This window comes from Dendropsophus ebraccatus, chromosome 1, assembly GCF_027789765.1.
Source record: "Dendropsophus ebraccatus isolate aDenEbr1 chromosome 1, aDenEbr1.pat, whole genome shotgun sequence".
Lineage (NCBI taxonomy): Eukaryota > Metazoa > Chordata > Amphibia > Anura > Hylidae > Dendropsophus > Dendropsophus ebraccatus.
The window spans coordinates 120458510-120470641 of NC_091454.1; the positions used below are offsets into that span (position 1 = coordinate 120458510).

Sequence of the window (12132 nt, forward strand, 5' to 3'; positions counted from 1 at the left end):
TAGCCAGCCCTCAATAGTCTCTTATATAGAAGCCAGCCCTCCCCAATAGTGTCTTTTTATAGAGGCCAGCTCTCCCGAATAGTCTTATATAGAAGCCAGTCCTCTCCAATAGCCTCTTATATAGTAGCCAGCCCTCCCCAAGTCTTGGATATAGTAGTCAGCCCACCCCCATAGTCTCTTATGTAGTAGCCAGCAGGGCTGTGGAGTCGGTAAGCCGCAGCTCCGACTCCTGAATTTTATCAGGACCGACTCTGACTCCCGATTCAGACTCCTTCATAAATGGCCAGTCATGTACCAGGGGAGTTTTTTTATCACACTGTATTACATGATCCTGGGGCGACTTATGAAACATACAAAGGAAGCTTCTCCTGTGTGTGCAGTGGATGCAACCAGTCTCCATGTCCTGAACTACTCACAACTAGACTAGATGGAGCAGGTGGTCTTTTCCTGCTGACAATCTTCTATGTTTCTAACTAAATATTCACCATACTTAAAGAAACACTGCTAACAATGCCAGATACCTGTAATATAGAGGTCAGCCATAGTGATATACAGGGGGTCACAAATAGTGATATAGAGAGGGGTCACACACAGTGATATAGAGGGGTCACACATAGTGATATAGGAGGTCACTGTGGGGGCACGCAATAGCACGCACACACACAGCCTACTGCAGCCATAGCATACACCCACACAGCCTGCTGCAGCTATAGCACACACACACAGCCTGCTGCAGCCATAGCGCACACCACACACACACACAGCCTGCTGCAGCCATAACACACATACACACAGCCTGATGCGGCCATAACACACATACACACAGCCTGCTGCGGCCATAACACACATACACACAGCCTGCTGCGGCCATAACACACATACACACAGCCTGCTGCAGCCATAGTGCTCACACACACAGCCTACTGCAGCCATAGCACACACACACACAGCTGCAGCCATAGAACACTGAAGAAAAACACACAATCTTCTCCCAGAGAGAAAACACCACATTGAGGACAGAGGTTACTGCTACACTACTTATGTCTTTTCTTCTCCTCTATATTACACAGGATATCTTCATATTACACTGCTGCTCATATACAGTCATCCAGCATCCAGCGAGAGAACAGCACAGATCTCCCCCCACAAAATGGGCATTTCCAGCTCAGAAACAATTTGCCAAATAGTGACCGACAACTTTTCCATGACACCCCTTATCTAATAGGACCAGTTTCCTATTACTGATATATTCCCTGACCACCCTTATCTAATAAGGCCAGTGTCCTATTACTGATATATTCCCCAACCACCCTTATCTAATAAGGCCAGTGTACTATTACTGATATATTCTATGACTCCCTTTATGTAATTGGGACAGTGTCCTATTAGAATGTTGCTCATAATATATATTCATGAGCAAAACTTGTAAAATTCATACCAAAATTCAATTCTACATTTTTTAAAGATTTTTTTAAAGCTGGACTCGGTACATTTTTTTCCGACTCCAGCCATAACTAGCTCCGACTCCTCGACTCAGACTCCACAGCCCTGGTAGCCAGCCCCCCCCCCCCCCCCATAGCCTCTTATGGAGTAGTCAGCCCTCCCCCATAGCCTCTTATATAGTAGCCAGCCCTCACCCATCCGGCGCGGGAGGTGCCCGGCACCAGCCGCACGACGACGTCATCGCGCCTCCGGCACTGGACGCGCACGGACGACGTCACCGCGTTTCCGCTGCCTGGACAATTCTTACATACTGCTAGGCCGCAGGCTAAAAAATGCCTGCAGCCTACAAGATTATAATATGGGAGGTCTGAGCGGCCGTTCGGACCTCTCATATTATATTTCGCGATGTCGGCAGGCCAGAATATATATAAGAGTGGAATATTGTGGCGGGCCAAAAATAATGGCACCGCGGGCCAGAGTTTGACATGTCTGCAATAGGTCATTTTCTGATAACACATTCCCTTTAAGAAATTACCCTGCAGCATTAGCCAATTAGTGTGTATGGGAATCACTAGACTCTTCCCTAACAGCAGATGTTTGACGAGAGAAGGATTAAAGGGGTGGTGACATGAAGCAAAGAAGGTATAATCAGATGTGTACCACATACACATATGTACAGGAGAACAAATGTGCTGTTTTTGGTGAAGTCACTGTACTATTTGTCTTCCCCTTGTATCTATTTACATCCTGGTTTCCTCTCTTAAAGTGACTGTACCACCAGGCCCAGGCTGAAGCACTGGAGGTGGGCCGACCCACCCATGGGAAGAAACTCCAGCCACTCCATTACGTCACTCTATTAGAATCAATGGAACCCTATCAAAGAGGGGCTAGGGTTTCCTCCCACTAAGGGTGGGTCTGCCAGCCTCCAGTGCTTCAGCCTGGGCCTGGTGCTACAGTCACTTTAAAGGGGTTGGCCACTTTATAGTAAAATTGTTCAGTGGTGGACACTGGGGGGCGGGGCACAGTCACATGCTACTACATGTCGGACATCTTATGGACAGAATCACCACAGAGCAGGGCAGCCCAGCCCGGAGTAGGGGACTCTGATTTTAGTTATAGGAGATACACAGGGAGCTGCTGTCAGTAAGTAATGTGAGTACAATTACTAATACTGTAATTACTTATACTGTACCCTGAACTATTTTACTATAAAGTAGCCAAACCCTTTAGTTGTGACCCTGCTGCTGCCATGCAACTGTGCAGACACTTTCCTACAACCCCACTTGTCTGCATGTGAAGTGAAAACTGACAGGACTTATAGGACAGATAATTAGACAATGGAACTAAGCATGTGTGACACAAGAAAGTGGATGCCTGGTGGGCCATGACCAAGGGCAACAGATAATGAGACAAAACAGCACATGGGGGATTATTGGGAGTCTAGATCTTTCAAAAGATACATATTAAAGGGGTAGTGCGGCGCTAAGAAATTATTCACAAAATAACACACATTACAAAGTTATACAACTTTGTAATGTATGTTATGTATGTGAATCGCCCCCTTCCCCGTGTTCGCCCACCCCCGCACGTGGACCCGGAAGTGTAGTGTACCATACATACCTGACGCACGTTGTCCCCGTCCCTGATCTTCTGTCAACAACGTAATTTTCGGGAGGCCGGCTGAATCGCTGCAGCCGTCCCTGATGCTGGCTCCCCTCTGCCGCGTCATCAGCTGCTCAGCCGCGATTGGCTGAGCATAACTGTGCTCAGCCAATCGCGGCTGAGCAGCTGATGACGTCAGGTATGTATAGTGCACTATACTTCCGGGTCCACGTGCAGGGGTGGGCAAACACTGGGAAGGGTGCCATTCGCATACATAACATACATTACAAAGTTGTATAACTTTGTAATGTGTGTTATTTTGTGAATAATTTCTTAGCGCCGCACTACCCCTTTAAGAAATGCTTGAACATTGGAAATATGTTTCATTTTACATAATGTATCAGTATAGAGTCTAGACTTAGTTTTCTTCGAGACACGCACCCTTTAAGTATGCTGAAATCACACAGAGCAGGATCCAACAATACATTCTAAACAATAAAAGAAATTATGGAAAGCAGAACAAAGACTTTTACTTGAGAGATGTCTAGCCTAGTGGTTCCACTCATCCTCTCCTACAGAAAACCTGGAAGCTTCAAGAATAAACTATTCACCTAACATGCAAACATCCAGAAGATCTGGAGGCCATCAACAGGACTCTATGGCAAGTGGGGTGTCCGCTAAGTTCTCCAGCATAGACAGTGCTGCCATTGACCTGCTCAAATGCTCTGGCAGCAAACATCTTTGGGTTCTATCTAATTCAGCATCTGCAAAAGGTTATCATCAAGAAACAACTACATAATAATTATAATGTGTAACCCTGTTTAACTTCAGAATGTTTCTATTAAAAGTGAGAAAGGCCACTAACATCCCTAAATAGTAATGTATTGTACATGTTCCTGGAAAAGTATCAGCCCTTAGTCATAATGTGCACCGGCCCAGCTACCATGGTGGCGTGCTGCAGCTGCTATGGGTCCCAGACAACCGTGGCCTGTCTCCATGGTGGTACAACACTGACAGTCCCCCCACTTCCCCTAACATACTGTCCGAGAGCTGCCCACAGGGACTCAGAGCAGCCCCCACCACTACACACACACAAAAACACACAACTCAGGCCAAAGTATAATGGCAATCACCCAGCTTTCCCAGCATCTTGTATTGTAGACAGTATAATGGCAGTCGCCCAGCTTTCCTAGCATCTTGTATAGTAGTCAGTTTAATGGAGGTCACCCAACTTTCGCACCATCCTACACTCAGTACACACTGTTTTCTTACCATTTTGTACTCAGCGACTGACTCAGAGTGGCCCCCAGTGGGGCCTCACGGACTCAGAATGGCTCCCACACCTGCAGGAGCAGCCTCTAAACAACACCCCAAAGCCACCCCCCCCCCCAACACACATTGTCTTAAAGTGGCCCGCACCCCCATCACCCAACAGGGACTTCAAGTGTGCCTCAGGGCCCCCCCAACCAGCAGGGACTTCAAGTGGGCCACTACCCCTTGCCCACCCCAAGGCACAGTGTCTACAAGCTGCCAAAGGGGCACAGCACCACTGCCCGGGACAGGTGAGGATGTTGGGGGCCCCCCATACAGTTTTTTGCTATGGGACCCCATGGATCCTAGTTATGCCCCTGGTATTTAATTATTCATGTTGCCATTAACTATATCAGAGCTCAAAACTATTATATGTGACAGTATCAGTGATCTGTAATAATGTAGTATACATGTTCCCGGTTACAGCATCAGTAATAATGTATTATACATGTTTCAGACAACAGTATCGGTAACAATGTAGTATACATGTTCCCGGGGACAGTATCAGCCCTCAGTAACTTATTGTACATGTTCCCGGTGTTATCATCCCTGTCCCTCCCTTGTATACTTTGCTGCTCACCCGGCTCCTTACCTGGGTTCTGCTCGCTGCGTTGCTTATAACACTTCGCCCCAGAGCTCTGCCAAGTCTCAGCATGGAAGCCGCCATGTTCGCAGCAAGTTTCGCTCACTAACGTCACTTCCGCCCTCAAACTTCCCTAGTCATGAGGAATAAGCAAATTCCCAGCTTCCCTGCTGGCCGGTGTGATGTATGGGCTAGTGGCGGCCATTGCTTTGTACAGTAATATTACGCTTTTCCCTGTGTAGTCCTGTGTTTTAGGTTATAATACATTCAACTGTATACAAGACTGACGATTTTGCAGCAGGTTGCTTTAGGGCTGGTGGATAAAACCGGTAACCCTGGAGAATTGTCAGCCAACCACATTGCTGCTTTCATTTTCATAGGAGTCTGTAAGAACAGAGCCCTGAACTATAGGCAGCGCTCTATGGCGGTGCTGTCACGTGGTGCAGTGGCTGCAGTACGGGCCGGCAGCGTGTGGGGTGAGCCGTGCCCGGTGAGCGCGGTGTGGGCGGGGCCGCAGTGACATGGTGCTGCTGAGGAGGAGCTGCCTGCACGTCCTGGCTGCACTGTCTCCCGTAGCCTCCGTCTCCCGCAGGCTCCGCACTGACAGCCGCCTCCAGAGTATCAGGCCCCGCGGCGAGCTGCACCCTGCGCTCCAGGGGGGCATCACGGCAGACATGGCGACGGCAGCGGACGGGCAGGAGGCGGACAGGTGAGAGCCCGGAGCGCCATACAGTCCTATGAGACCAGGCTGTGACGGGTGTAGGAAGTTGTCAGCTCTGCCCTCTAACTTATATGGGGAGGAATGGGACTGTCAGGTGGAAAGTCTATGCAGCCTGTCCGGTCCATGTTCTAGATGACAGTCCTGACCACGGACACTACTGTATCCAATGCCGCCAGCTCATCATAGCGGACAATAGAGGCTCGGGCAATGCTGCTGCAAAGCTACTACTTCCTTCTGCTGCCCAGGTATGATGGGAGTTGTAGTTATGCGCCAGTCAGAGATCAGGAAGTGAAGAGGAGGATGAGCAGGGACCTGAGTGCTGTGGGCAGGTGACACACACACCTATAGGTACAAAGGTCACTGACCAGCAGCTCTTGTGTAGGAATCCTTCATAGTAATCCTGCCTGGGATGGCAATGAGATTATTCCAGAAACAAACACCACAGAACCAGAAATGTCAGTCTATTCTGGGGGTTGGATACTACACACAACACTGTTGAGCTTATAGAGTCAAACATATCCGTCTTCTTCATTTTAAAAGCAATTCATAAAGAGAATTACTCACACTCAATATGTAGTATATTTACAATAGCAGCAGATTCATGCATTACCACCATACACTGATACACAAACCATATTACTACAGCAATGGGGCGAAACTCCTCACTGTTATGTACAGGTGTCTAGTTAGTGTGTCCTTGTAGTCCAGCAATACTAATGGTGCCTTTACACAGACCGATTTATCTGTGAGTATTGGAGCCAAAGCCAGGAACAGGCTATAACCAGAAAACAGATTATAAAGGAAAGACTGAGATTTCTCCTCTTTTTAAATGCTTCACAAATCTGTCAGATAATCTCTGTGTAAACACACCATTATTTACACAGTCTTCTTTTCTGATGACACATTCCCTTTAACAAGCACATGAAAAGAAAACAGTGAAATGGCAATGATCAGTTGTAGGGTTTCTTTCCTGGAGGTATAAAAAAAGTCATAATAAAGTTGTAAAAGTGGATGCTCCAGGTTTGTTATTTTTTAGGGAATACAAGTACATCATAAACTTCCCCCAACTCAGAGTGCTGTGGAGGTTGATGATCTGCTCCAAATAAAATGGATACTTAGCAGTGGTCACTTCAGATGACCTGCTTGCCCTTTATTCAGTAAAGAAATGCAGATAGATGCAGAGCATGTCACTGCAGAACGCCCCCCCAATATTCAGTAGGAGGGCAGGCCAGCTGGGGGGCGTAGCGGTGCAGTGAGGGTGGTGCCCCAAACCACCTCATGTACATATCTAATACAATACAAGAAAATTACTTTCATCCCCAGCGCTCTGTGTCCTATAGGGACATATCGGCAGGTAAGATGCTTCTAACCTGCTAATAGTTTCCTGTTAAGATTTATTTATTTTTTCTAGTTAAAATCGGTTGTATTTTGTGCAACATTGTAAATGTTATGTAGTAACTGACCCTATAAAAAGTGTGGGCTGCAGTATTCATCCACATTTAGATCATTCCCCCTTTGGTTACATGCCTGCAGCACCATGTGTTCCTGCGCTATATGTGGCTGTCTCATTCTGTTGCAGAAGACTGCTTTTTGATTTGTATACAAAAAAAATGAGGCTAGTTAGCAAATAAATCTTATGTTGTATGTATTTACTAAATGAAGTAAGTTTTATGCTAGCATTTTATACATTTTCAGTTTTGGGGGGTTAAAGGAGAAGTTTGGCCAAAAGTATTTTTAATATGTTATTTCTTATTGAAAGTTAGACAAATTTCTAATGTACTTTAATTATGGGAAATGCACATACACTGCTATTCCCCTTAATTTAGTAGATCATGGAGACTTCAAATTCTGTCAAAAACCATGACATCACGAATCAGTTGTAATTCCTATGGAGTGTCCATCAGGGGGCGCACTATATATAGAAGTCAATGGTACTGATTGACAAATATATATACACACAAATATAATCAGTACCATTGACTTCTATATATAGTGCGTCCCCTGCTGGACATTCTATGGATTCAATGGATGTTTATGTAAAAATGTAATGTAAAGTATGTTTTATTGAATATATTTATGGAATACTTTGGGGAGCAAGTGTCCTTGCTCCCCAATGTATTTAATAAATACATTTGGAGGGCACCGAGCAGGGAGGGAGAGAGGTGCCTGTGCATCTATCTCCCCCCTCCCTCCCTGCTCGGTGCTGGACACATATACACTGCACTACTCCTCCCACCATCTGCTCATAGTATGAGCAGATGATGGGGGAGTAGTACCAGGGCTATCCCCCATCACCTGCACATCCCTGCCGCCACTGATACTCTTCTGTTCACATGCCCTGCCTGGGACTGACTGCAGAGCTCACAGCCGCCCCAGCCTCCTGCCGATTCGTTCCCTGATGTCACCCCCAGCAGGTCGGGTGACATCAGGAAACGAGTCGGCAGGAGGCTGGGGCACAGTGAGGTCATGAATCAGTTGTAATTCCTTTGGAGTGTCCAGCAGGGGGCGCACTATATATAAAAGTCAATGGTACTCATTAACATCTATATATAGTGCGCCCCCTGCTGGACACTCCATAGGAATTACAACTGATTTGTGACGTCATGGTTTTTGACAGAATTTGAAGCCTTCCTAAACTACTAAATTAAGGGAAATAGCAGTATATGTGCATTTCCCATAATTAATGTACATTGGAAATTTGTCCAACTTTCCATAAGTAATAACATTAAAAAATACTTTGGGCCGGAGTTGTCCTTTAATGTTGATGAGGTTTACTGGACATAATTATTCATTGAAAAACTATAAAAACTTTGGATGTTAGAATTGTCCAGGTGGAATTAAAGGGGAACTATCAGTAGGTTAGACAAACCTGCCGATAGCCCCCCTATAGCGCCCGGGACGCTGAGGAGAAAGGTATGTGTCTTGCCTTCCTTCTAGGTGCCGGTCCCGCGCTGTTTACACAGAGCGATAATTTGCCCAATCAATCGTTTATCGATTGTGAAGCTATGATTTGATTTTTATAACGATCAGCATTTAAACGAAGAGATAAATCACTTAAAAATCATTTTTGCGATCGTTTTAAGATCACTTAAGCCCATCTCACACATTAGGATGAATCTGTGAAAGACCGTTTAGATGAAGCAATCTGTGAATTTTTAGCAAACAACCAGCAACGATTTGAGAACATTTTTAAAGACAACGATGAACGATTTCTCACTCGTCACTTGATCGTTTGCTGTGTTTACACAAGCCGATTAGTGTTTAAATGCAATTATTATCACGAAAATCACTGTGTAAACGCACCATTAGTCGGAGCAATGTTTGTCCGGTAGTACTGTTAAGAGAAGTGCCCACCCCCACAGCGTCATCAGCCTGCCCCCTTTATTGATAATCCCTGTGCTTGTGCTGTGCCAGTTTCTTAAATCCCTGATAGATAAAGGAACATTTATTGCGGTATTGTAAACGGTAAGGCAGAAATAATTTCACAATTAGCCATTCAAAGATCTTGCATATGATAATCTGAAGCTGACAGTTTTCTTAGGCTAGTAGTGATTTATCACCTGAATGACCCAAAGTTTACCAAATCACTGTAATATGGTATTCAAACACTTATCACTGCGCATGTAAGCTAATGAGTAACTTTTATTGGATATATGATAAAATAGTAAAGTCCAAGAACACAATAGTAGAACATAAGGGTCACTAGGCAAGAATACAAAACAAAATTCTGTGGCCAAGTCTCAGTGTGTCAGGTATAATAAATTATTTAGCATACATCATTTGATAGCCATAGAGCAGAAATTTGTACATAGGACAAAAGACATTTGTCAAATTAACAAGAAGTAATGATAGACATATCAGATCTGATCAGATATGCATAATGCCTGGGCTCATTGGAGCCACTCACGTGATCCTGTATCCAAATAGGAGAAGCTAGAGGTTGCCAATCTTACAATGGACAATGGGGGGAAAACAAAAACACTGCTGTTTGTATTTGTCACATTTTAACATTTCCCAATTCAGTTGCAGGAGGACTGCGTGCATGTAGGCCTTGGAACAATAGGGTTCAAGGGAACACTTTTTTGCAGCATGACCACAATCTGAATCATGAACAGGGACATGAAACATACTAAAATACAAATAGTTAATGCAATAACATCCATCTGTTGGCTAGCTAGATGTACAACCATTCAGGTTGCAGCACCTGTTGCTTCATTCAGCACAACAAGGCAACATGTTGTAATAACACCTTACTCTCCCTAAGGCTTTGTATAGGTATGGGGAAAAAAATAGGAGAAAGTTAGTGGTTCCGTTGGCGCACACGCTTTAGCAGGAACCTCATCCTGGACACTGTAGTTCTCCACAGGATTTTACACAGATTTAGAATATAGATCAAAGATGATGTTTTATTGTCTTAGCAACACATTTCGAGGATTTAAAACTGATTCAGGATATGCATCAAAGATGACATTTAATTGGCTTAGTTTTGAACCTCAAAACTAAGCCAATAAAATGGCATCTTTGATGCATATCCTGAATCCGTTTAAAATTCTGTGAGGACTACAGTGTCCAGCCATCGACTTCTACATATCTAGTTCTTAATAGAGCTCAATGGCAAGCTGCAGGAGGTGTAAGCTGCAGCCCGACTGATACTTAAAAGGACTCTGTACCTGCAATCTGCCCCCTCCTAACTGCTTGTACCTTCTTATAGCTGCTTTTAATCCAAGATCTGTCCTAGGGTCCGTTCGGAAGGTGATGCAGTTATTGTCTTAAAAAATAGAGAACTTTTACACTTGCAGCCCTGTGTCACATTGGTGTGGCCTAAAGTGTCTGTGCCCTAGGCTTGAACCGCCTCTCCGTCCCTCCTCCCCACCCTCTTCACGATTAGGAATACCCCAGGCAGGTTTTTTTCTATTCATCACCTGTCTGAACACTGCACATGGGCCTGAACAATCCAGCTACTGTGCAGTGTTCAGACAGGTGATGAATATGAAAAATCCTGCCTGGGGTATTCCTAATGATGGAGAGGGCGGGGAGGAGAGACGGAGAGGCGGTGCAAGTCTAATCCACACACACTCTAGGCCACGCCAATTTGACACTGGGATGCAAATATAAAAGTTTTTTTTTTTAGGACAATAACTGCATCACCTGCTGAGCGGACCTCAGGACAGATTTTGGATTAGCAACTATCCAATGGTACAAGTGGTTTGTGGGGGGCAGACTGTGGGTACAGAGTTGCTTTAAGGGTACAAACACACACACCGTATATGCAGCAAATACGCAGCAGATTTGGTGGTGCAGATTTGATTCTGTGTTTAGTTATTTAGATTTAATCTGCTGCGTATTTGTTGCGTTTTTGCTGCGTATCGCAGCAGTAAATACGCTGCGTATATGGTGTGTGTGTTTATACCCTAAGGGTACATTCACACATACCGGATCCGGAGCCGATTTCTCGCTACGTATTCGCAGCGAGACCCACTTCGGATCCCTGTCCAGTAAACTCTATGGGCAGACAAACTCACAGCAGGATGCACATTCCTCTGCGAGTTTGTCAGCAGCCCGCCCTGTTAACCCCCCCCCCGCCAGAGCATATATATCACCTGGTCCCCACTCCGGCTTGCTTCTGGGCTCCTGGTGTCTTCACGTGCCAAGCGGGACGTGCCGAGAACCCCCGAAACATGCCGGAGCGGGAACCAGGTGATGTATAGGCTCCGGCGGCGGGGGGTTAATGTGGCGGGCTGCTGACATACTCACAGCGGGATGTGCATCCTGCTGCGAGTTTGTCTGCCCATAGAGCTTACAGGGCAGGGAAATCCACTGCAGATTCGGTACGTGTGAACATACCTTATGCGTTAAATATCGCTAAGTCTGTTTGTGTATGACTACGCCAGGTGAGCAATCACAAGAAGAAATTCCATCACTCGCTTGTTGAATTGTTATTAATGAGTTTTATTCACTCATAAAGTATATGCATATATGCTGCATGCATTCCGATCACAACAGTTCTCTTTGACAGCATACAAAGTATAGGTAGTCCAGCTCACCACACCTGCATGTAATTCTTCCTCCTCAGGTGCACGGAGGTGCGAGCTTCACCAATTCAAAGCAACAGAAGGAAGGATTCCAGCACTAAGGAAGTCCATAGCAAATTCTTTATTGTGACACAGTATAAAACAATAAAAACCTGACTGTAGCTTGGCAAAAGCTGATGCGTTTCGATCTATACAGATCTTAATCGTAGCATAGGTATATACAATGTATTACAGCTTATATGGATAATGCAGGTACATGGTAACACCTCCTTTCTAATCACACCCACCCACAAGGGGAGGGGACTCATTAACCCTTGCAATATATGCTACTAGTACAAAAAGTAAATATATGAATGGCATTTCATAAAATCAATGTATAAATTCAAAAAGGGATAAGAGTAGGGATAAGAAAGAAAAACATAGGAAAAATGCATCATAAA

General features: G+C 45.1%; 2 protein-coding genes across 4 annotated transcripts in view; one reads left to right on the forward strand and one right to left on the reverse strand.

The window, feature by feature from the left end:
- The window catches only part of PMPCB (peptidase, mitochondrial processing subunit beta), a 37177-nt gene extending 31867 nt beyond the window's left edge, over window positions 1-5310 (reverse strand). Inside the window, exon 1 of the mRNA XM_069977902.1 lies at window positions 4949-5310. Within this exon, the coding sequence (XP_069834003.1) occupies window positions 4949-5023 (75 nt within the window). The 5' untranslated portion in view covers window positions 5024-5310. The remainder of the gene's footprint in view (window positions 1-4948) is intronic.
- NAPEPLD (N-acyl phosphatidylethanolamine phospholipase D) overlaps window positions 1-12132 on the forward strand; it is a 32605-nt gene that overhangs the window by 1262 nt on the left and 19211 nt on the right. Inside the window, exon 1 of one of the 3 annotated variants that reach the window (XM_069977916.1) lies at window positions 5345-5648. The exons of 1 other annotated variant lie outside the window; for it this stretch is intronic. In XM_069977916.1, the coding sequence (XP_069834017.1) occupies window positions 5461-5648 (188 nt within the window). In that variant the 5' untranslated portion in view covers window positions 5345-5460. One more of the 3 variants, XM_069977921.1, reaches the window with a different exon arrangement.